Source organism: Haliotis rubra, unplaced genomic scaffold, assembly GCF_003918875.1.
Source record: "Haliotis rubra isolate DU_JTF1 unplaced genomic scaffold, ASM391887v1 Scf218, whole genome shotgun sequence".
Taxonomy (NCBI): domain Eukaryota; kingdom Metazoa; phylum Mollusca; class Gastropoda; order Lepetellida; family Haliotidae; genus Haliotis; species Haliotis rubra.
Window position 1 is genome coordinate 125,743 of NW_025766203.1, and position 26,762 is coordinate 152,504.

General features: G+C 38.7%; 1 protein-coding gene across 1 annotated transcript in view; it reads left to right on the top strand.

The window, feature by feature from the left end:
* Window positions 1-4,400: 4,400 nt before the first annotated feature.
* The window catches only part of LOC124277081 (von Willebrand factor D and EGF domain-containing protein-like), a 174,675-nt gene continuing 152,313 nt past the window's right edge, over window positions 4,401-26,762 (top strand). Inside the window, exons 1-3 of the mRNA XM_046712728.1 lie at window positions 4,401-4,466; window positions 23,416-23,509; window positions 24,244-24,435. Coding sequence (XP_046568684.1) covers window positions 23,446-23,509; window positions 24,244-24,435 — 256 coding nt within the window. The 5' untranslated portion in view covers window positions 4,401-4,466; window positions 23,416-23,445. The remainder of the gene's footprint in view (window positions 4,467-23,415; window positions 23,510-24,243; window positions 24,436-26,762) is intronic.

Sequence of the window (26,762 nt, forward strand, 5' to 3'; positions counted from 1 at the left end):
GGGTATTTTTCAAATGTGGCTTTCCCTGGCGGAAACCGTACATCTTCATGATAAGGAAAAACAACGTTTCATCACAATTGCAATAAAAGTTATGGCTTGGATATGTTTTGTATTGAGAACAGATAGACTTTGGTAATTGATACCTTGTAAATATTTTGTTCGGAGATCCGCATACCTTTTACAGTGTTGTTTATCCTAACTGTTTACGCTGTCGGCTTACGGGATATTTGTTTATAATAACATTCTCGATGGGTGAAGGGGTGTATAGCCGTTTTCATTGTACTTTAATATATTCTTATAAGACGAGTATATATGGATGATGACGTTTAACTTCTTTATTGTTGTTGTTGTTGTTGTATGGTTTGTTGAAGGATATCATTATTTGACAGAGTGCAGGTGCTTTTTATATGGGTACAATGTGTGAAGCGGCGTAAAACAAACTCACTTTGGGGAACATTATATATACTCCTCTTATATATTTACCAACTTGTAAATGCCTCCGAAGAATCTTATTATATTCTTAGGTTTGACTGTGAGTGCATTTTTCTTGCCTAAATCTGTCTTTTTACTTGGATAACGGAAGAAATGGTGGCTCTTTTCATTGTTCGATGATTCCGTGCATCACAAGGCAACGGAATACACCATCGTACCATTTACAAAAACGACAGAAACAACACGATTTGTATTACTGTAGCGCTTGGTCTTTGGCAATATGGCGGACTCTAGGCACATTTGACGTCACGAGCGGAAAGGTCACGTGAGTTCCAGCGGAATATGCATAATGGCCGAAGCTCAGATAAGAGAAACTGTTTTCGCGATTAAAACATAAATATGCATATTTTTTTATTGAAAATTTGGGTATATGTTTCTGATGACTTTATCTTTCACCCAGCAAATTATTGCAATTCCCTCGTATTCTCCTTTAAGCACCTTCTACTAGGGCTTATTAGACTCAGTATAGCAGTGTAACGAATAATACTGAGCCGAAGTAGTATGATGGGCGAGCTGTCTAGGGTGCCAGGCTAGTGCTCCAGCGAGCTTGAGGTGACGGGATAGAGCCCACCTCTGACCGGGTGAAAACAACTTGGAGTCAACTTTGTGTGCAGACTCTCTCAGTGTTGTCACAACCCCTAGTGTACAGTACACAACCCTGTGCACTTAAAAGAACCCACGAATCCGTTGGTAAATGACCAGCTGGTGGCCACATGAATACGTGCAAACACCTAGTTGCTCGTACAGCAACGTGCAGTGAACTTGGACAGAGTACTGTGACTATGTGTCCCAGTCCACCCAGCTGTGAATGGGTACCTCGTAAGGATTGGGAAGCCGATTAAACTCGGTGCGCCTAGTGGCTGCTAAAGTTGTATGGTGCCCAGGGTGTTGAGATTGATAATACGACCTGTCGTTGAGATTGACATCCAGTGATCAAGGGAAAAAACAAAGCGCCTTTGAGCAGCTGAGCTGGATATCGGCGCTATACAAATGTTAGTATAATAATAACAACAAGGGCCTGATGATGTACGCCTCTCCGTGGTGGGCCTAGATAGGGGAATTGTATTCACTAAACTGAACGTACATCACCCAGTTAGGGCTGACCCCCCGAAGCTGTTGCTGGGTTACTGAAAGCCAAGAGGAAAATTTTCTTTCACTTCCGCAGCTCAGTCAGCCTGCCTCCGGTAGTGAAACCAACCACACTGAAGATGGGACTTGCCCCAAGGGAAGGCACAGAACCCTGCCAAGAATATCTTGGTCAAACCATCTTAAACCACACTACGTGAGTGTGTGAGAGCGACAGGGTGGCCTGAAAATCCACGCCTCAGTGGCAAGTAGCTTAAGTTGCATTTGGACATTGAGATCATCTTGAGCATCTTGTGGAAGATCAGGCCTACACCTATCTTGGAATGCAAGTTCGAGACAAGCTCCAGAATGCCCAGATTCAAGACAAAAAACGGGCCGAGTATAAAGCTCGCTTAAAGAAAATCTGGAGCTCAGAGCTAAATGCTCGAAACAAGGTCAAAGCCAACATTACTTTTGCTGTACCAGTCCTTTCCTATTCCTTTGGAGTAGTTGACTGGACAAAACAAGACATCCAGAGTCTTGACAGCCTGACAAGCCTGATAACAGAGCCCACCACCCTCGTTCCTCTCTTAATCGTTTATATATGCCAATCAATTCTGGAGGTCGGAGTTTGATTGATGTGGAGGCTGTTCATGACTGAATTATTTGGTGTACTTTTATACACATTTATTTATCGGATGATCCTCTGGTGATGCATGTCAAGACTCATGATGAAAGCAAGGAATTCCACAGCTATTTTAAGGGTGCCAAGGTTGTTGCACAGAATCTGAAATTTGAGGTTGATTTTGTTGATGGCGATACTGCGATGGGGGTAAACCAGATGAAGTCCATCACCAAGTCTGCCCAAAATGGTCATTTGTGGAGAAGCTTTCTGAGAAGCCATTGCATCGCGTGTTCAGTGGAACAGAATAGCAATCCAACCGACTCCTTCGCCTGGATCAAGTCGGCTGGTCTTAAATGTGAAACTGAGGGCTTCCTTTTTGCTGCTCAGGACCAGTCACTTCCCACTCGTAATCGTGAAAATGTGATTCTAAAAGAAAATATCAATATGAAATGACTTTGCAATGAATTCACAGAGACTGTCCAGCACCTAGTCAGTGGATACCGTTCTTTGGCACAAAAAGCATATCTTAAACGACATGATGGCATGGCTCGTTGCTTTTACTACCGTATCCGCCATGCCTGTGGTTTTGACTCTGGTGTCCATCCATGGTATGACTCTGAATATGTCCAGGGCGTCATGGAAAATGATGTTTTCAAACTTCTCTGGAATCGGCCCACACACAGGCTGAGAAGAATTCCTGCCAACGAACTTGATCCTGTCCTTTTTTGATAAAGCCAATGAATTTACTGATATCATTGAATTTCTGTCCCTTTTTGACAGCAACGGGATTGGCAAGATTCAGGAAAAGCATTCTAAATATACGCACCTCGCCTTTGAAATGGTACACAAGTACACTGTCGTCAGACTCCCCTTTGTTCTCGGTGCCCTTGGTTTGGTACCTCCTGATCTCTTGGCGTAGATCAGGAGAGTGCCCGTCTTCTCCACCGGGAGTACAGCCCTTCTGACACTCTGGGTAATGCAGAAGGCTGCAGTGTTAGGGAGTCTACATATTCTCCGAAAAGTTCTTGGTGGGTTCGACTAGGCAGTGTTTCCTGGGAGAAGTCCCATTCGCTGTCTGGGCTGCGTGTAGAGGGGCCGAGGGCCTTGAGCTTATGATGAGCCTTACTGTGCCAGGATCACCCGAACCCTCTCTGCTGCATTTGTCATCTTTATCTGTAAAACATAATAATAATAATAATTAAACGTTTACTTAGACTAAGGTCTACCCGACTCACCGCTCAACAACTGGAACGATGTTTCCTACAGGAATGGCAACGGATCACGCCTAACATCATCATCAATGCGTCGACGCGTTGTGACGAGTTTTGAAACCCATGGTGGGCACACTCACTATTGATTCATTTGGTGACATTTTGCAGAAAAACAGCTTTGTTGATTTGTGTAAAAGTTCAGACTATGACACCACGTGTCTTTCAGTGTCAGTCAAACGGAATTTGTCGACTTTGTATGCAATGGAATTGTGTACATTTGTTGTAGAATTGAATACTCTATTGGCATTAAACAGAAGTTCATTTATATATGCTTTTCTTTTCTTTGCAAATTTGGTCAAACACACTGTTTATTTTGTTTTAAGCACTAGCTTTTCTTATGAAAAGTATGCTTGATTAAAGCCCATGTGCAAGTAATACCTTAAGTGGCTGACTTGTTAAAAACAGCGCCGAATATGATATCTTGTTAGATTAGATGATGTCGAGACGGCCTAACCTTATAATGTTTGTGGTTTGAAAATTTCCAAGTGAAGTGATGATACTAGCTGACTGCATGTTGACCCTTTGACCAGGTTAATTCCATCCTCTGGTTCTAGCTAACTTTGTGCGGAGCCTTCTTCTATGGAAATTGTCTGTTTGTATTATTATTAGTAAAAGAGGCACACTATAATCGTTAACAAATCCACCAAATTAACTTACATAAGCATGTTAAACTGGTTTTCAACGACTCCCCGATATCTAAGGCTTTAATCAGTAAATTTAGTCATCTCTATTATGTCTCTACGTCTTAAGAACTTCCTGGTGGCAAAGATGGCCAGCTTTCTGATGTGTGCAATCACTGAGGCGCGAAGCCACACGCGATACTGAAGCTTCCATACAAATGGCTGTCAGCCTCGCCCATCAGCCTCAATATGAAACGAGTCTGCGCAAACCTCGGGGATTCCCCTATGACAGGTTGATGTGCCTGCGTATAACATAATGCGACTGCCCCTATAAAACGAGGCGTCGATGTTTGAATCAGAAGTGGTGTGGGCTGTGCAGGCGTCTACAACCAGGTAAGATACAAGTGTAGTAGACCTTCCTTCGATGATACAAACATCTAAACGTTATCCACCACTTTTCATATTCATCGTGATGTTGATCGGCATGAACACTGACGGTTCTTATCGTCAAAAGTTTGCTGATAACTTCTGACCAATCGGCATTTAGTCGACGGATGTTGAGAAATCTACATATTTGCTTATCCACAAAGAGATCAAATGATTTTTAAAATTACCGATATGTGAGAACAGTTGACTTGAACTTGATGCTCGTTGCACGCGCATACCTTACATCAATGAACCCATAAAGATCTTGGTTAGAATTGATCTTCAGTAGCTTATGCTATTAACGGGATCGGGTTGTCAGACTCGCTGACTTGGTTGGCACAGGCCATCGTATTCCAATTGCTTAGATCGATGCTCATGATGTTGATAATTGGATTGTCTGGTCCAAACTCGATTATTTACAGACCACCGCTAAATACCTATGATATTACTGAGTGCGGCGTGAAACTAAACTCACTCACTTATATCAATGAATGTTCAGAAACACCATCCAAACACGCATAATTAATATAAACACGTCACAATTTAATTCTGGACTCACAAAAGTCCAGAAACTCTCCGCACTGTGGGCACTTTCTGACAAGGGATTTGACCAAATTAAACATTCAGTTGTTATGAATATATGTCAAGGATGAAAAATGAAAAAAAAAAATTCGAAAACTTTAAATTTAAACTCGCTCGCCCATGGGGGAAAATATGTTGGCCCATAGGCGAGAATGTTTAATTTCGCTCAAAATTCATGTTTTGGAGGTTGTAAATGAATGAATGTATGTTTATAAGCATCATGACACAAATTTCAACTCATTTTGACTTAATTCGACTAACTTAGAGCGATATTAAAAAATCTCGCCCATGGGCGAAAAATATGTTGGCCCATGGGCGAGAATATTTACTTTTACTCAAAATACATGTTTTTTCATAGTTTTGGAGGTTGTAAATGAATGAGTGTATACTTATGGGTATCATGAAACAAATTCAACTCATTTTGACTAAATTCGACTAACAGCAATTCCACATAAATAAACATGCAAAGTACATACAATATGGCAATGCTAACACTGAGACCATTCTGATTTATTGAGCAGAGTAAGATTGGCACTATTTTGGCGGTTCTGCCACTTTTGCACTCTACCTTTTTACCTGAGGCGTGCAGATTCTTGGTGCTTTTTAGTATTTCATTTATTTGTTTAGATTGGTTATTTTGGTGTTTTAACGGCTGGGGCCCGCTGAGTGAGTCTTTTATAATAATTGTACTTTTATTGTGTTGTTTAACGAGGTGGACATGGAGTGCTGTTATCATGAATGTTATCATATATTAGTGGGATGCATTGATAGTAATGAAAACTTATAAGAAGATATTGTACCTCAACATACAAACCTATCCCGATAGCTCTCATCGTCACTCTCATGTCAATCCATTGTGACTGTTGCAGTCATCATGTACATCCTGTATATATAAGCAAGTTGGGTTTTTTTATTTAGGATTTATTATTGCTAAACACACATTTAACCGAGATGAAGAGGGGGTCTCCAATTCCATGTATGCTTTTGCTCTCATAAGTTAGGCATCCCATTTGTCAGACACGCCAATTATCAGACAACTTTGGATCAATCAGGCGTGACTGTGATTACAAATAAACTCAATGAGACTGCAAGTTTGCACCTAAACAATTAAAAAAATCCAAACAACACAAATATTTAATAAGAATAAATAACCATCACTAAACTATCGATAGTCACACATACTATCGATGCATCGATAGTTTTTCATTTCTACCATCGATTAATAAAATATTGCTTTCGGAATAATTGCAATTCATCGATAGTTTGATGCATCATTACAGCCCTATTAATTATATCGCTTAATATATTCTTATGCACATAACTTTGGATCAATCCATTACCCAATAAAGGTAACAGCGCAGGGTGTCGTCTCAGGACGCCGACCTTTCGATTTTCCACTAGTCTCAGGACGCCGACCTGCGGTTTCCCTTGAAGGTTAGGTACTGATTAGGCTTAATTAGCGTTGCGGATAATCTACTCTAGATATTTTGATAAGGTGAACTCGTCGCACATGTCACTTCCAATTGATTGAAAAGTTTACAATAACACTTAGTAGAGTGTCAATATTGAACACTGTTCATATCTTTGGTATAAATATCTATGGAATGGCCGAAATTCACATTCGATTTCGAAATGGCAAATGCACAGCTAGATCAGAGATTCATCCCTACAGCTCGCGGCAGTCGTTACTTGGTTGTTGGCGGGTTCATGTACAGAGTCAGCAAGAGAAAACGAGACTGGATATCTTCGATATGTACTGCAAAAGACTGATGAAGACCGCTGCCGACAACTCGGAGACTACATGACCAACTTCTGGGTGGAGGGAGATCTGCACATGACGCAATGGAACCACCACAACACAGATGGGCCAAGAACAAACAACCACCTAGAAGGGTGGCATTCACGCCTGAAGAAATACGTCGGCAAGGCTCATCCAAACATTTTCGAGATTGTGTCGTTGCTGTCACGAGAACAGACCAACACCGAAAACAAGCTGGTCCAGTATGCGGCTGGCCAGAAGCGTCCGTCCAAAAGAGGAATACAGGAATTTGGAGCGACGACTGGATGACATTTGTCCCCAGCTTGAACAAGGAACACTTTTCGTGAGGCAGTTTGCTGATTCTGCATCCCACCTATTGCATTTAGGTTAAAATCTGTGAAAAAATGTATGCTATAGGAATTTACGATGTATTTATTAAAAATGCTAAAATCTGTCAACTGATAAAAATCTGTCATCTGTTGTCATCTTTTCATTAGGTGCGCTCTCATCCCCATAATCCGGATTATCCTCCTCGAACAACTCTTTGATCCTGCCTTGTCCTCGTAATCCATTATTAATTGGCAAAATGAAACTAGTCTCAGGACGTCGACCTTTATATTTCACTCAACCGTAAAGGACAAGGTATGATAAGGGTGGTTTTTGGCCCACAAACAGAATATGGCTGAACACATGTTATTTGTTTAGAGACAAGATGGCTTTGCATAAAAAAGCTATTTTTTAAATGATCTGAGGCCATAATTTCAATGCAGAGGGGCCAAAAATGGGTTTTATCAGTTCCCATGAAAAAATAACAAGAAATCTGAAATATCAGTGAGCCATAATGACTTATATACAACTATAAGTTTATTTACATACAAACAGTGTCAGTTTTGCAACAGGTATTCATGATGAAGAAACATGTCAACATCAATCAAAAGGTTTAACTTCAAGGGGCCCAATTAGGGTTGCAATACATTGTGGACAGTAATTCAATTACTTGCCAATTGATTACCAAAAAGTTCATTATTCACAACTTTCTTTGCAAACATAAACTATAGGTCAATTTTACAACATGTACTTATGATAACCAATCATGTCCCACGAAAAATCACAGGGGGCCCATTTTAGGTTACATTACATTTTGGGCACAGCTTGATTTTAACAAGTAAGTGTTAAAAGTCAGTATTCACAACCGGTTTTAGCAGATATACAGTAAACATCTCATTCTCAACATGTTATTACAATAACCAATCATGTTGCACTAAAAGTCACAGGTCTTGACCTAAAAGGGGCCTATTTCAAGTGAAATTACATTCTTGGCACAGCTTGATTTAACACCATGTAAGTGTTAAAAGTCAGTATTTACAACATTCTTGCAAATATATACAGTACACATCTCATTCTCAACATGTTGTTATAATAACCAACCATGCTTCCCTAAATATCACAGGTCTTGACCTCAAAGGGGGCCATTTTGGGTGAAATTATATTCTTGGCACAGCTTGATTTTAACACCATGTAAGTGTTAAAAGTCAGTATTTACAACATTCTTGAAAATATATACAGTAAACATCTCATTCTCAACATGTTGTTATAATAACCAATCATGTTGCACTAAAAAGCACAGGTCTTGACCTCAAAGGGGCCTATTTCAGGTGAAATTACATTCTTGGCACAGCTTGATTTTGACACCAAGTAAGTGTTAAAAGTCAGTATTCAAAAATGTTCAAAAAGTAATTATTCACAACTCATTCACTGCAAAGATATATAAAACATCCACTTTCACTCTTCACCCACATGGTCATCAATCTCTGAATCAGTTTCTGAATCACTGTCAGGAACTGCAGCATTCAACCGTGTATCACTAGAGTTGCCGGAAACTGGCATATTGTTTTGGTGTCTGCCATACCCAGATCTTCTCTCAACTGAAAAACAGATGACTTTATATCAAAAGAAAATTCTGTTTTAAAACTTAGATATTATAAATCTATTCAAGGGTAACATTACTTATTTATTTTCAAATGTCAGTAGTCTGGCCTTGAAGGCTTATGCAGATTTATTCACCACTGAGACATCAGTATTTCTGAAATTTTGTCACATTAAATTGAAAATTGAAGAAAAAAAGATTGGTTATTTTTTAGCACTCATATTATGCTTACCTTCCACCTCAAGTTTTAAGTTGTCATCTTCATGAAATGACACTTCTGAAATCAGTCCAAGCAAATTTCTCTTATCTGAAAACAAATATTTGAAATCATAAAAGAATTATCAATATGTTCAAGAAATTGGTGCTTTCTAATTTTTCTAATGCTCAATAGTATAGTTATATAGGGAAGGGAATTGACCTCCAAAAGCATAATCATTTGTTGAGGACACTTTTTGATCAATTATAGATATAAATTCTGTAAACATATTTTTAAGAAGAAATAGTGAACGCTTTAATTGATTATGTGATTTGGTTATCGGTAATTGACTGGCAGCCCACAAAATATCCATAAACTAATTATTTGTTTGATCAGTGCACCACTAACTAACAGCTCTGGACAGTTTGTAAATATTTACTTAAAGAAATTACCATACTAACATTTTGAAACAATGCTTACCTTCTACAAAGTGGAAAAGTCAGTGTCTTCAGGCTTAAACAAGATTTACATGATATTAATTCAAGTTTGTTTGAACAGTGTAACTTACATTACCAAACTTAAGAAAAAAATTAAAAACATTTTTGTATTTCATGTGCACAAGTTTTGTCAGCCAATTTACAATGTTTAACTTAACTTTTGAAGAAAAGAAAAAAAACCATTAGGATTGGAACCTGAATGTCTGATAACAGAAAAAAAATTGAGAGGCCATCACTGTAACCATTATGCTACAGATTCTACTGTCACTATTTGTCACTTTAAGCTTATATATTACACTTTGCAACAATGTGTCATTTGACGTCTGCTTGCTTTTCATAATCTGCTAGACCTTGATACAATGTTCTTATTCTAACAATATTAAATGTAGCCTGATATATCCTAGAAAACATCAAGGTACATTATTTTTGTTAAAATGTGTATGTTTATACACAGTTACATCCAGTGGAATGCCAGTGTTATTTGACAGTGACAGGTGACACAGAGGGGTTTGCTAAACAGATGATAGAACAAATATGATAAAATTCTAGCATAATTACAAAGATTCTCACCTTTAGAATGCTGCCTGATCATATTTTGAAAAATCTTCTGATGTCTTCTTATTTTTCCAGCAGTGATCAACAGGGTCTCCAAAAAACTACCCCTGTTTACCTCAAAGTAGTCAGCCTTGAGAGTCCCTTACGATATTGAAATTTTTTAATAAACATGTTTGATAAGTTCATTTCTGCTCTAAAACATTCAAAATAGTAATGAATCATGGCATAGTTGTGTAAATGTCACGGATAGTTTTCAGAGATATTACTTTACGCCAATGTTTATTTTTGAGATGTTGTATGGGGCAATTTCATACAACAGAAAAAATGTACTTTTTTAAACATTTTGATATGAGCAAAAGCGTGACCCACCACAATTTTTTAGGAGTGCATTCTAATTTACTCTTCATGTGTGGTGAAAAATTAGGATGGGTCAAGCTTTTGCTCACACTTTTTTATCACTCTGAAAATATGAAAATGCAGGTTTTTCGAAGATATTGTAAAATAGGTTAACTTTGAGGTCTTCAAAGAGGAAAAAAACAGCACTAAAACATATAAAAAAAACATATGGAAGTAATTTCAACAATTTATTTAGCATTTTTTATGCTAAAATTATCATGTTGTCGAACTTTGAATATCATGAAATTGTGTGGGCCAATAAGGGCCTTTATCATACCTTGTCCTTTGAACGAAAGTTCGGCGTTATGAGCCTGAACCCAGCGCAGTGTACCTGAGTGCAACCAACCATAACTTTTGTTGATATAACGTTTCTGGGACGTCTAACTGATCGGAGGACACCAGAGAGTAAGTTGCATGCAATATTTATATTGTCCTTGTGGATTTCCATTATAATTTGCACACATTATGTTTTGCACACAGTGTACATCACTATCTATGTAATTGTATTATTGTTATAGATCGGCATTGAGATGCATGTTTATGTTTGTTTGCCAATCCCGTCATGATTACTTGAAGAAAACATGACATTGTTTAAACTATACATTAAAATATCCATAGTATTAATATGTAGTCTTTACATTAGGCAATGAGGAATACACAATATATTCAAGATTGAGTTTGCTTTTACCTTTTTAAAAATTGTCAATATTTTTGCTACAGCCGAAAAGATTTACCTTGACTTCGTTATGTACAGGTCCGTTGTTGTGGTCATTCGGTATTTTAGAAACAATGTCGTTAAGACAGTTGAGAGTGTTGATCTGTATGCAGTCTTTCTGCATGCATTTTCACGAGATCAGTTCTCCCCTTTTCCTCTTTTTCACTATGAACATATAACCATTTACACAAAGGTATCTTCCACCACGAAATGTAGGGAAAACTTTGAAGTCTAATTGTTCATTTGCCATAACTGGCAAATTCACTCACATTCTGGTACACGTGTCTTATTTCGTTTCCTGGGTGAATTAACACATTTTACATTTGGTAGAAAGCTAGTGTCCTATTCCCTTAAAACAACACCGTCGTCACAACATCAAACATCCAAGGATTTTTACCTGGACCCAAAGGTCTAAACTTACGGGACTACCCAGTAGACATCACTTGCTTGATAACGGTTTTAGCAGCTACGCCGAAACGGGGTGTCCCCAGTTTGCCAGCAGATATTGTTTAAAGGTTTCAGGTGACTGGACCATGCTAATCTCTTGAAACAACAGGTGATACACTTTTTAGTTACCCCTGTGCTGGTGAACACAGTTCACCTTACCACTACGCTGAGCTCGTGAACACAGTTCACCTGAACTGACACTAATACGAGTGAGTGATTAAATTAATGATTGATGTTATGTTTGAACTGAACAAATCACTTATCTCGGGGATGGCCTAAAAGTCGGGCCGGGCCGGGCCAAGGCGGGCCAAATCTATTACTGGCTAATAAACCCATTAATGAAGCCATGCCTACAATTAATCAATGCAACATACACTCATGATAATAATGATCAATCGGAAGCCACAAACGCGTACCATAATAACTCTATTACGAGTAAATCGGCTAAAACCCAGGAAGACGAGAAGCCTGTGAACTGGCTGACCGAGGTTACGTCTAAAAGTGGAATCGTTAAACGAAACGGGATTTAAAACGTATAAATACTTCAGTCAATTCCGATACACATTTCCGTTGGCCCGAAAATGTGTTTACATCTATATTCAATCACATACCACCCCATAAATTCACTATTTTCGTATTTAAAGCATGCCCACCTCTTCACCACACTCTCAACATTATCTCGGCCACAATTGTTCGGTCCGGCTTGGATCGAGCCGTCAAAAGCAACTTAAACGTAACACACGTATCTTGAAATGTGTTTCAATCAATAGATTGGTATTATATCTACGTAAATATCGCTTTGTGATGTTATCAAATGCAACATGTAAAGAAAACTTCTCCGTTAAAGTGAAGCCCTTGTCTCTCATTTTTCAACATAGCCTCAATCAAAAGTGTTTAGTCTCTGTTCAGCCCGACTTGGCCCGTGCTGTCAAAAAACAACTTAAACCTCAGACATGTATCTTGAAATGTGTTTATATCCATAGATTATAATTATATCTACCTACATATCACTTCACAGAGTCTCAAAGTGTAGTATTTGAAGCAAAAACCTTGCTGAAAGAGAAGCTCTCTTTTCTATATATTCTCAACAAAGACACTGTACCACAAGCGTTCGGTCCGCCTTGGCTCGGGCTCTCCAAAATACACAAGTATTCTGATTTGTGTTTAAATCAATAGATTAGTATTATATCTACCTAAATATCGATGTGTGATGTTACAAAATGCCACATGTAAAGATAACTGGTTTGTTAAAGTGAAGCCATTTTCTCTCTCCATTCACAACATAGCCTCAATCAAAAGTGTTTAGTCTCTGTTCAGCTCGACTTGGCCCGTGCTGTCAAAAACACCTTAAACCTCACACATGTATCTTGAAATGTGTTTAAATCCATAGATTGGTATTATATCTACCTACATATCACTTCACAGAGTCTCAAAGCGTAGTATATGAAGCAAACACCTCGCTCAAAGTGAAGCCCTATTTTCTATACATTCAAAGACACAGTATCACAAGCTTTCGGTCCGGCTTGGCCCGGCTCTCAAACGCACCTTATACCTTACAGATGTATCTTGAAATGTGTTTAAATCCATAGATTGGCATTATATCTGCATAAATATCACTTTGTAATGTTATCAAAAGCAACATGTAAAGAAAACTTCTCCGTTAAAGTGAAGCCCCTGTCTCTCATTTTTCAACATAGCCTCAATCAAAAGTGTCTCTGTTCAGCCCGACTTGGCCCGTGCTTTATTTTCCTAAATCGTTAGGAATGGAGAGAGAAAGGGGCTTCACTTTTACTTTACTTTATGAAGTGGTATTTAGGTAGACATAATACCATTTTGTGTTTCATGTGTATTAGTAAATATAAGCATATGCATACGCGCTGGCTATCTGATTTGGGCTGGTATTGTTTACAATGAATACACATAAGAATTTTTGTGTTTGTGAATGCATACTTTGTTTGATCCTTTATAACATATTACAAAAGTTTGTGATTTCAAATATTTCTTTTAATATACATAATCATGTCATATTTGCCCCTTGACACTCGCCGATATCCACGTCTCTTAAACATAAACATCCTGTGCTGATTCAGCCTGAGACAATAAAGGTTAATTAGGGAACCCCAATATCTTAATTAAGGAAAGAAAAGCAGTCAAAACACTGTCACTTCCTGCCCAGGACCCCCGGATGTCACACGCTAAGAGAAGTAAGCAACCTTCCCCCATAGACATATCAAGGAAAACACATAACAAGAAGACGGTGTCTTTTCTACGGGAATCTCGGTATGTAGTCATTGTTGTGTGGGTCTTTTCACCATTAACTATACATTTTCAATCAAACTATGCATTTGTGAAGGCGGGAAGTGTATCGACCCAAATGTGCAGGTTTCGTTTTAATATTCTGCAATCCATTTTTAGTATTACCCGGTGGCCCGGCCGGGCCCGGCCCGGCCCAACTTTTCTTGGCCCGACTTTTAGGCCATCCCCTTATGTCGTTGACATATCAATCTGATAAGGTCACAACAGAACTACACAGAAATAACATTGATGCAGTTGCAGGGTGGTGGTTGTGTGAGACCTAAGAAGAACAAATATCGCCAGCTTGAAGAACGGCTAGACCGCGAGGATAGACTGCTGCAAGATGGTATCGAGACTCCACTTGCTTACGGTGTGTCTCACCTTGTGGGACTATGAATAATGATGTATGCTTAACGAATGTTTAAAGACAGACAGACAGACGGACATAGCTTATTAAAGTGTCCCATGTATGTAAACAAGATATAAAATACATATAAAATAAACACATAATGTTTTACATACATCCAGCATTAACAGGCTTATGAGACATTGTTATCTAGAGGGTCAAAATATACATCATAGAAAGATTTCTATAAAACCATATAAATACATAACCGAGGTTACGTCTAAAAGTGGAATCGTTAAAACGAAACGGGATTTAAAACGTATAAATACTTCAGTCATTTCGATACACATTTCCGTTGGCCCGAAAATGTGTTTACATCTATATTCAATCACATACCACCCCATAAATTCACTATTTTTCGTATTTAAAGCATGCCCACCATTAAATGATACGATCTCTTCACCACACTCTCAACATTATCTCGGCCACAATTGGTCGGTCCGGCTTGGATCGAGCCGTCAAAAGCAACTTAAACGTAACACACGTATCTTGAAATGTGTTTCAATCAATAGATTGGTATCATATCTACGTAAATATCACTTTGTGATGTTATCAAATGCAACATGTAAAGAAAACTTCTCCGTTAAAGTGAAGCCCTTGTCTCTCATTTTTCAACATAGCCTCAATCAAAAGTGTTTAGTCTCTGTTCAGCCCGACTTGGCCCGTGCTGTCAAAAAACAACTTAAACCTCAGACATGTATCTTGAAATGTGTTTATATCCATAGATTATAATTATATCTACCTACATATCACTTCACAGAGTCTCAAAGTGTAGTATTTGAAGCAAAAACCTTGCTGAAAGAGAAGCTCTCTTTTCTATATATTCTCAACAAAGACACTGTACCACAAGCGTTCGGTCCGCCTTGGCTCGGGCTCTCAAAATACACAAGTATTCTGATTTGTGTTTAAATCAATAGATTAGTATTATATCTACCTAAATATCGATGTGTGATGTTACAAAATGCCACATGTAAAGATAACTGGTTTGTTAAAGTGAAGCCATTTTCTCTCTCCATTCACAACATAGCCTCAATCAAAAGTGTTTAGTCTCTGTTCAGCTCGACTTGGCCCGTGCTGTCAAAAACACCTTAAACCTCACACATGTATCTTGAAATGTGTTTAAATCCATAGATTGGTATTATATCTACCTACATATCACTTCACAGAGTCTCAAAGCGTAGTATTTGAAGCAAACACCTCGCTCAAAGTGAAGCCCTATTTTCTATACATTCAAAGACACAGTATCACAAGCTTTCGGTCCGGCTTGGCCCGGCTCTCAGACGCACCTTATACCTCACAGATGTATCTTGAAATGTGTTTAAATCCATAGATTGGCATTATATCTACATAAATATCACTTTGTAATGTTATCAAATGCAACATGTAAAGAAAACTGCTCCGTTAAAGTGAAGCCCTTGTCTCTCATTTTTCAACATAGCCTCAATCAAAGAGTCTCTGTTCAGCCCGACTTGGCCCGTGCTTTATTTTCCTAAATCGTTTGGAATGGAGAGAGAAAGGGGTTTCACTTTTACTTTACTTTATGAAGTGGTATTTAGGTAGATATAATACCATTTTGTGTTTCATGTGTATTAGTAAATATAAGCATATGCATACGCGCTGGCTATCTGATTTGGGCTGGTATTGTTTACAATGAAAACACATAAGAATTTTTGTGTTTGTGAATGCATACTTTGTTTGATCCTTTATAACATATTACAAAAGTTTGTGATTTCAAATATTTCTTTTAATATACATAATCATGTCATATTTGCCCATTGACACTCGCCGATATCCACGTCTCTTAAACATAAACATCCTGTGCTGATTCAGCCTGAGACAATAAAGGTTAATTAGGGAACCCTAATATCTTAATTAAGGAAAGAAAAGCAGTCAAAACACTGTCACTTCCTGCCCAGGACCCCCGGATGTCACACGCTAAGACATATCAAGGAAAACACATAACAAGAAGACGGTGTCTTTTCTACGGGAATCTCGGTATGTAGTCATTGTTGTTGTGTGGATCTTTTCACCATTAACTATACATTTTCAATCAAACTATGCATTTGTGAAGGCGGGAAGTGTATCGACCCAAATGTGCAGGTTTCGTTTTAATATTCTGCAATCCATTTTTAGTATTACCCGGTGGCCCGGCCGGGCCCGGCCCGGCCCAACTTTTCTTGGCCCGACTTTTAGGCCATCCCCTTATGTCGTTGACATATCAATCTGATAAGGTCACAACAGAACTACACAGAAATAACATTGATGCAGTTGCAGCGTGGTGGTTGTGTGAGACCTAAGAAGAACAAATATCGCCAGCTTGAAGAACGGCTAGACCGCGAGGATAGACTGCTGCAAGATGGTATCGAGACTCCACTTGCTTACGGTGTGTCTCACCTTGTGGGACTATGAATAATGATGTATGCTTAACGAATGTTTAAAGACAGACAGACAGATGGACATAGCTTATTAAAGTGTCCCATGTATGTAAACAAGATATAAAATACATATAAAATAAACACATAATGTTTTACATACATCCAGCATTAACAGGCTTATGAGACATTGTTATCTAGAGGGTCAAAATATACATCATAGAAAGATTTCTATAAAACCATATAAATACATAACCGAGGTTACGTCTAAAAGTGGAATCGTTAAACGAAACGGGATTTAAAACGTATAAATACTTCAGTCAATTCCGATACACATTTCCGTTGGCCCGAAAATGTGTTTACATCTATATTCAATCACATACCACCCCATAAATTCACTATTTTTCGTATTTAAAGCATGCCCACCATTAAATGATACGATCTCTTCACCACACTCTCAACATTATCTCGGCCACAATTGGTCGGTCCGGCTTGGATCGAGCCGTCAAAAGCAACTTAAACGTAACACACGTATCTTGAAATGTGTTTCAATCAATAGATTGGTATCATATCTGCGTAAATATCACTTTGTGATGTTATCAAATGCAACATGTAAAGAAAACTGCTCCGTTAAAGTGAAGCCCTTGTCTCTCATTTTTCAACATAGCCTCAATCAAAAGTGTTTAGTCTCTGTTCAGCCCGACTTGGCCCGTGCAACTTACAACTTAAACCTCAGACATGTATCTTGAAATGTGTTTATATCCATAGATTATAATTATATCTACCTACATATCACTTCACAGAGTCTCAAAGTGTAGTATTTGAAGCAAAAACCTTGCTGAAAGAGAAGCTCTCTTTTCTATATATTCTCAACAAAGACACTGTACCACAAGCGTTCGGTCCGCCTTGGCTCGGGCTCTCAAAATACACAAGTATTCTGATTTGTGTTTAAATCAATAGATTAGTATTATATCTACCTAAATATCGATGTGTGATGTTACAAAATGCCACATGTAAAGATAACTGGTTTGTTAAAGTGAAGCCATTTTCTCTCTCCATTCACAACATAGCCTCAATCAAAAGTGTTTAGTCTCTGTTCAGCTCGACTTGGCCCGTGCTGTCAAAAACACCTTAAACCTCACACATGTATCTTGAAATGTGTTTAAATCCATAGATTGGTATTATATCTACCTACATATCACTTCACAGAGTCTCAAAGCGTAGTATATGAAGCAAACACCTCGCTCAAAGTGAAGCCCTATTTTCTATACATTCAAAGACACAGTGTCACAAGCTTTCGGTCCGGCTTGGCCCGGCTCTCAAACGCACCTTATACCTTACAGATGTATCTTGAAATGTGTTTAAATCCATAGATTGGCATTATATCTGCATAAATATCACTTTGTAATGTTATCAAAAGCAACATGTAAAGAAAACTTCTCCGTTAAAGTGAAGCCCTTGTCTCTCATTTTTCAACATAGCCTCAATCAAATACATATAAAATAAACACATAATGTTTTACATACATCCAGCATTAACAGGCTTATGAGACATTGTAATCTAGAGGGTCAAAATATACATCATAGAAAGATTTCTATAAAACCATATAAATACATAACCTTAGGCAAAAATACCTTAAATCTCTCTTCATGTAAATATAGCATGAACATATATTTCACTAACATGGTACTGACTAGTCGATTTGAACCACTGCTTCACGGTTCACTGACTGCTGTGGATGCATATCATCAAGGGTACAGCTTCATTAAGCCTTATGCAACCAACCATAAAATGTGCTGTTTTAGGCGGTCTGTCTTTTGGGAGGTCTATCTTATGGGAAGCTACCGGTTTTTTCCATGGGGCGGGATATAAATGATTTATTCTGCCTGATGATTTGTACAACACCACAGTGCACAACCGTGCACCCGGCATACATTGTAATTTGTTCGGTTGTAGAAAAACGTCATAGGAAAAAAAGTCATGCAAAAAAGTCATAGATTTGGGTAGGAAAAAAGTCATAGGAAAAAAGTCATGAACTCAAAAAAGGTCAGTATTGATAATGTATTTATTTCACAAGTCATAACAATATTATCATCAACAGCACTACCACTTTTGAACCTAACTTATAAAATTAATGTAATCATTCAAGTAAAATACATGACATCAGAAAATGCACTATCATCATAACACTTTCATCTGCAACAGCACTACATCAGTCAGTTGTCCTAGCACATTTTATTTAACCGAATGTTCCAGCCCATGCCGTGAAGAGTTTGGATCACAATCTTACGGCCAGCGTGTCTTATATTAGCTGCGAGAAGGAAGCCATTTGAGTAAAAGCATTAACTGATAATCCCATGAGTTCATTAATCGGTGTGATATCGTCAAGCTCAAAGCTAGTTAAACAAACAGTCATGTGACTTGTGACTTTTAATCCCCACAATCCGTTAAGAACTAAACAAATAATAATCTGTTCATTTCTCCTGTTTTGATAAGATCCAATTGCTTACAGCGTCACACTAAAGGAATAATTAACTTGAAAGTGAAATAGTATAAACAAAGTAAATAACTGGAGAACATGATGTTTTATAATAGTTATTTTTTCTATGACTTTTTTCCTATCAGTTTTTTTTCATGACTTTTTTCCGTCCACCATTTGTTCTAGGTCACGTGAATCAATCAGAGATAGGCATTATTACATGAGGTAGGGTAAATGTGCATTGTACGTGCTTAGGAACCTTGAACTTGCAGTTACATTTCATTATTTGTGTACAGATATTGGTCTAGAATAATTTATCAATTCGTTTAGTCTTGAAGATGTATTGATGCAGGGACTCCATTATGTTCTTGTACACATTGTTGGTAGCTAGAGGTGTTCCTAATTTTCACAGTTTGGAGTGAGTGAGCGAGTGAGTTTAGTTTTAGGCTACACTCAGCAATAATCCAGCTATATGGCGGCGGTCTGTAAATAATCGAGCCTGGACCACACAATCCAGTGATCAACAGCATGAGCATCGATCAGCGCAATTGGGAACCGATGACATGTGTCAACCAAGCCAGCGAGCCTGACCACCCGATCCCTTTAGTCGCCTCTTACGATAAGCATGGGTTACTGAAGGCCAATTCTAACCCGGACCTTCACGGGTTTCACACTTTTGTCTTCTTGAGAGGGTACGTAAGTCTCAAAACATTTGAAGTAAATTTAGATATTCCAGGATTTTAATAGTAGGATACTTGTGTTTTTAAGTGATGGCTAAATTTGTGCACAATCGCTTACGTATGAAGGGACCATATAAGTCCTTCTAGGGTGGGTGGGGTGAAGGGGTGGTATGGGTGCATTGAGGGGGGCAAGGCAGGCTGAGCGAGTGTAGTAATTGAGGGGCTATGGGCGGCCTTGACCGTGGAGTTTGTCATGGTTGGTGCTTGAGAGGCGGCGGGGGTCGGGGGTGGCTGGAGGCGCGCGGACCTCGGAGGAGACAGTAGTTGTTGGGGGGGTAGAGTTGGTGTGAAATAATGAAAGAATAGAGAGGCGCGCGGACCTCTGAGAAGACAGGTGGTTGGAGAGAGAGGTGAAGTTATAGATGGCTTGATAGTGAGCAGAAAGTGGATCGAGATTGCTAGGTTGAGAGGTGGGCGCGGACGTCGGAGAGGACAGTCACGCACATAAGGTGAATTTGGAGTGACTACATAACTTTCCGTGAAACAATTAAGTAAAGAAACAATAGGCGAGAGCTTTCAATACAACTGATAGCTCATGACAGGTAAATGATGACAGATGGTCGGATTGGGGTGTGCTGATAGTTATAGCCCGGGAAAGCCACTTTTAAGAAAACAAGAGTTGAAAATGGTTTGGCTTAACCGGCAATGGGTATGGTTGAGTGATCGTGTGAATGTGGGTCTTCCGGCAATGCGCTATTAGCTAGTCCATGTTACCGTGAATAATGCAGATTTTTTAATATCGCTTTAAATTAGCCGAATTAAGTCAAAATGAATTGAAATTTGTGTCATGATGTTTATAAACATACGCTCATTCATTTACAACCATCAAAACATGGAAAAACATGTATTTTGAGTAAAAGTAAATATTCTCGCCCATGGGCCAACATATTTTTCGCCCATGGTCGAAATTTTTAAATGTCGCGCTATGTTAGTCGAATTAAGTCAAAATGAGTTGAAATTTGTGACATGATGCTTATAACCATACACTCATTCATTTACAACCAAAAAAATGAAAACAAATTGTTTCGAAAACTTTATATTTAAACTCGCTCGCCCATTGTTTCGAAAACTTTATATTTAAACTCGTTCGCCCATTGTTTTGAAAACTTTATATTTAAACTTGCTCGCCCATTGTTTCGAAAACTTTATATTTAAACTCGCTCGCCCATTGTTTCGAAAACTTTATATTTAAACTCGCTCGCCCATTGTTTCGAAAACTTTATATTTAAACTCGCTCGCCCATTGTTTCGAAAACTTTATATTTAAACTCGCTCGCCCATTGTTTTGAAAACTTTATATTTAAACTTGCTCGCCCATTGTTTCTGTAAAACTTTATATTTAAAACTCGCTCGCCCATTGTTTCGAAAACTTTATATTTAAACTCGCTCGCCCATTGTTTCGAAAAACTTTATATTTAAACTCGCTCGCCCATTGTTTCCGAAAACTTTATATTTAAACTCGCTCGCCCATTGTTTCGAAAACTTTATATTTAAACTCGCTCGCCCATTGTTTCGAAAACTTTATATTTAAACTCGCTCGCCCATTGTTTCGAAAACTTTATATTTAAACTCGCTCGCCCATTGTTTCGAAAACTTTATATTTAAACTCGCTCGCCCATTGTTTCGAAAACTTTATATTTAAACTCGCTCGCCATTATTGTTTCGAAAACTTTATATTTAAACTCGCTCGCCCATGGGCCGGCCCATGGGCGAGCGAGTTTAAATATAAAGTTTTCGAAACAATTTGTTTTCATTTTTTCATCCTTGACATATATTCATAACAACTGCATGTTTAATTTGGTCAAATCCCTTGTCAGAAAATGCTGACAGTGCGGAGAGAGTTACTGGACTTTTGTGAGTCCAGAATTAATTTGTGACGTGTTTATACATGATTTATGGTATATTTGGGATTACACTTTCTTAGTAAAGTACAAAGTCTAGTACTTTTTGGGGTTGTGTCCAATCCGGGATTCGAACCCACACCCCCAGAGTACTAGAGTACTAGAATTTGTACTTTACTAAGAAGGTGTAATCCCAGATATAACATATGTTACATTTTACCACTTTCTAAATGGCATTGTGTAATTGCGCATAATTAAGATATGAATGAATGGCTATATAGTGTAGAAGTCATAAGTGTTGCAATATTTGTTTCCTAGGTTACATATCGCTTCCCGCTGGCGTTAATGTAACCTCGTGTAAACAAAAAGAAGAGATGAGATGGTTACATTTTAATTGAAAAAACTGCAATGGGTCCAAATCATGTGGATACCACAGGGTGATTCCCCGTTAACTCCCGCCTACGAATAACACGTTGAATAAATCTTGCTCTAAACATTTTCTATCAGCTCAAGTGGCGCTGTAAAATTGTACATGTTTACTGAAGCTGACTGTAATCTCATCCAAACCAAACAATAAGAAGAGCGTCCCATGAATACACTGGAAAACCCACCCAGTGCACAATACGCCCCGATGGTTGAGGTGATGTGTGTCACAAGTGGGCAGACAGACTTCCTGTTCTCTCAACAAGAAAGAGTGAACATTTATTCAACTCAAAAAATGAACGCCCTTTTATCAACAGAAATTGATAGTCCAATGAGTCACTCAAAAGTCAGGTAGTGAATGTTGCTACTTGTAATACTGAAAAGAACGTCTGGATGCCTGTCTCTGGTGATCTGTTCACCGGGTTACCATCAAGATCTTTCACAAGTGTTGAAAACGTAGCTTGGGAAGATTTTGTTTAGATTGAAAAGGAGCATTCGTGAGACGGGAGATTCAGAACCTGTAGCCGAGGATTAACTTCATAAAAGGCTTTTGCATTCGGAAAGGGCTGGGCGAAAGGGAAGATAATATGGTTCAGGTCTATGAGACAGACAAAATCATCTGCCGTACCAATGTGTCTGTGTTGCCTGCTTTCAACGATTCTGATATTGTATTTTTGTCAATCAGATCTACGGTTTGCCCATATATTTGCTATCTTGGGCATCTGCCTGATGATAGGCTTAGGCCTGGGGTATACAATCTCCAAAGAACCCATACAGACGCCCCCACCCCAACCCTCGTTGAAGGACTCGTTCACATCAATACCAGCATGTGTCATTTGATCACGCTGCAGAGGAACATCATGTAATACCCTATATGTGATACTATCAGCCTTGTCATCTGAGGCGCCTAATGCTTTGTGCACAGTTGCACACCTGACACCAGTAATTGTGGGTCTGCCCCGATTGTGTTTCAAGGTTTGTGAGTACCACGCCCGTATTTGTGAGTTTCACACAAGATGTAAACATGTGACACGTGCGTCATCGTGAACATCCCTCCGATATTAAACTGACTCACGCCCTAACTGAAGCATCGTCTGTTACACGGTCAACGTTACCGCTTGATGAACTGTGATATCATTAACTCTTTGTGGCTAGTGCATTCTCATCTCCCAAGGATCTCACCACACAGGATTAACGTGAAAATCGAAATTTGCTTCAAGAATTTGCTTCCAGTATATGTACTTATAAAAATAACATCACCTGACTATCATCACCTGTCTTGAACAGATTGTCTTTGCTGAAGAAGCGACGACAGGCATGACGGCTCGAGTCGAATCCGTATTACTCTACTTGTGCGGAATTGTCGGATGCTGGGCCCAAGGTAAGTTCTCACTCACAATCACCCACTAAGATAGTGCATATATGTGAGTGTTTACTTTTATCTGTATGAAATTTCTTAATAACAGGCCAGCGGTTATGAAATTTATTGAATTAGGAGTGGATGAGTTTAGTTTTACGCCGCACTCAGCAATATTCCAGCTGTATGGCGGCGGTCTGTAAAGAAATCGAGTTTTGGACCAGACAATCCAGTGATCAGCAGCATGAACATCGATCTACGCAACTGGGATACAATGACATGTGTCGACTCAGTCAGCGAGCCTGACCACCCGATCCCGTTAGTCGCCTCTTACGTATTGTACTAGGGACTACAACAGGGTGGTCATTTGAATATCACACATTTGCACATTGTTCCCATCCCAAGATGTTTTCATTGGCGAAATAATTTCGGGGAAACTGCTGTTAAAAAACAAGTTAATGGAAATACATTTTATATTTTGTTGGCATATAAACAACATTGTTATGATGCCGTGCTATTGCTCCAGATCCCTGTATAACTCACAAACACACACACATACATACGTGTGTGTGTATGTCTCTCTCTCTCTCTCTATCTCTCTGTGTGTGGATATTTTGATGTGCGTGTACCATCTTGATAATTAAACAACGGTTATTATTTTGGGGAGAGCAACATTGACCTCAATTTCCATTCCCTCTCCATTGTATATTGCGTTGGCATAATAAAAATAATGATTTGATGTTATGCTTTTGCTTTAGATCCCTGCTTAAATCCGATGGAAGTTCCTAGTCTTGAGAAGCGAGACCGTGCTTACGTTATAGCAACAGGTGAGAGAGCCCTCAACGACAGGCTGCTTATAGAAGGCTGGTATGACGCCGAAGATAAAGTTCCACTCGACTCAGCACCAGACTTCCAGCACTGCGGTACTCGTTATCCAATATGGAGACAACGTGAGTATATTGTCGGTCTTCGAGTTTTAAAACGAATGTAGTCAAGCAATACATTTTAAGACATTTACAAAGCATGTTTGGGAGAGGTGACTTCAAGTCTACAACAGTCATCGCCAGAACGATATTCCCGTCAGTTCCGGTCATTGGTGTCTACATTTCACAACATTTGTGGTCCGCCTCTGACAAACATTGTACAAACAAACATGAATAATTTTTCTGCGAAGAAATTGCACATTGAATACTCATTTAGTGATATAACATTTTATAAAAGCTTTCTTTCTGAGAAGAAAGAACAATTCACAGTGCTTTTACTTGGTCAACTCATATATGTTCATATTTCAGAAAAGAACGGCGATACATCCACAATGTGTGTTCGGACTCACAGTAAAATTTGTTACGAAGGAGGGTTCAACATAGAAACCAAAATGTGTGGCACGAAGGAGATATTCTATTTGAAGAAAACAATACCCTCAAGTGCATATTGTTTTGGTAAGATAATACTCATTACGATCAATAATAAACTCGTCAAAAGACTATGATACACTAAGATAGTTCCACTTTGAAAGTTTATTGTATAAAACCGAGATCGACATAAAACCGAGGACGTGATTTACTATATATACTCATGCCAATAATGGTTGTCACCCCCCTCCCAAAACCCCAAACCCCCAGACACACACCTCACACAACACCCCCTCTCCAATTAAAAAAATTGAAGGGGGTGACAACCATTATTGGCATGAGTATATATTGAATATTGGCTTGCATCGCCAAACAAAAGTAATACCATTTTCAATGGTACCGTAATTCATGACTTGATGCCAGATGTAGTTTGCTCACACTGACTGAAAATGATCCCTAAACGTTTTTATGGAATATAAGGTAATATTGTCCTTTAAGAGATATAGTTCTGATATGCGCATTTTCCGCTGAATCTAAAAGGTAGTTGTCATTCTGTTAACTAAATAAAAACCGAATAGATTAAAGATCCTTAAAGGTATATTATTGATGTTATCAGCGGGGGCATTACAGAACATATTCGTCAGTAATATTTTGTTTACCTTCCTTGCAGGTAAACCGGGCACCCGTAAGTATATATTTATATTCATACAATACCTTCTATTTTAATTATTTATGTGAAAGGTTAAATATTTAGCACAGGTAGATTTTGTCACAGATATATAAAGACAAAAAACAGGAGTATAGAATTGCAAAACAATTACTAATGGATACTCAATAATACCATGACAAGGTGATACTGACATAAATGTAATGTAAATGTGGAGGAATCAACTAGAGGTTATGAGAAGGCAATGCAATAATTAATAAAAATGTCATTAAATGGGCGTTATATCATTGGCCTTGTTATAGTCAAACTAGCCTAAGTCATACTGGCTCCCCATTTCCTCTAAAAGTTTCTGGACTTTGCATTGGGCATATAAAGCCTGACTTGGACGAATACAGCGTTTTGCGGGCAAATACAGCCTACCTTGGGCTAATACAACCCATCTCTGGTCAATATCTTGCACCTCGGGCCAATAGAGTCTGCTCGTGCAAATATGACTAGCATTGGCCTTATGACAAAGCCAGTCTGTTACGCTGATACAGATTCATTATAAGGTAGCAAATCATAACTATGTTATATACTCCTACAGCTCCCAACATTTAACGTGAAACCAACTGTTACTATCCAACTCCTTAACGATTCGGCTACAAGCAGGCTGGAGTTCCGTTGTGAGTTCAGCAAACACACAAATGACGTCTTCTACACAACCAACTGGGTCGTTAACGGAGAGCTTGTCCTCAGTCGAAAACCCTCGCAATGGAGCGGTGGAGATGTTATAGAAAAACATGCTTTGACTGAGGCTAAACTGAGCAGTGTACACATCACACAATTTGGATTCGAGGTACATATTTCATTGTCATAATGCAAATATTTATAACCGGTTCATATGATGAAAGTCCGGTTGATGTTTGTTTGTTTTTTTAACGATGTACACCAAGCAGTATTCCAGCTTTATGGTGGCGGTCTGTAAATAATCCAGTCTGGACCACACAATCCAGTGATCAATAGTATGAGCATCGATCTGCGCAATTGGGAACCGATGACATGTCTCAACCAAATCAGCGAGCCTGACCACCCGATCCCGTTAGTTGCCTCTTACGACAAGCATGGGTTACTGAAGGTTCATTCTAACCCGGACCTTCACGGGTAAACTACGCAGCTGACTTAATTTTGATGAGCTGAAATGATTTTGTTGTAATGCCACTTTTGTCTAAGAACTCGAACTTTGGTGTAGACGGGTCAAGTCCATTCCACGGTGGGG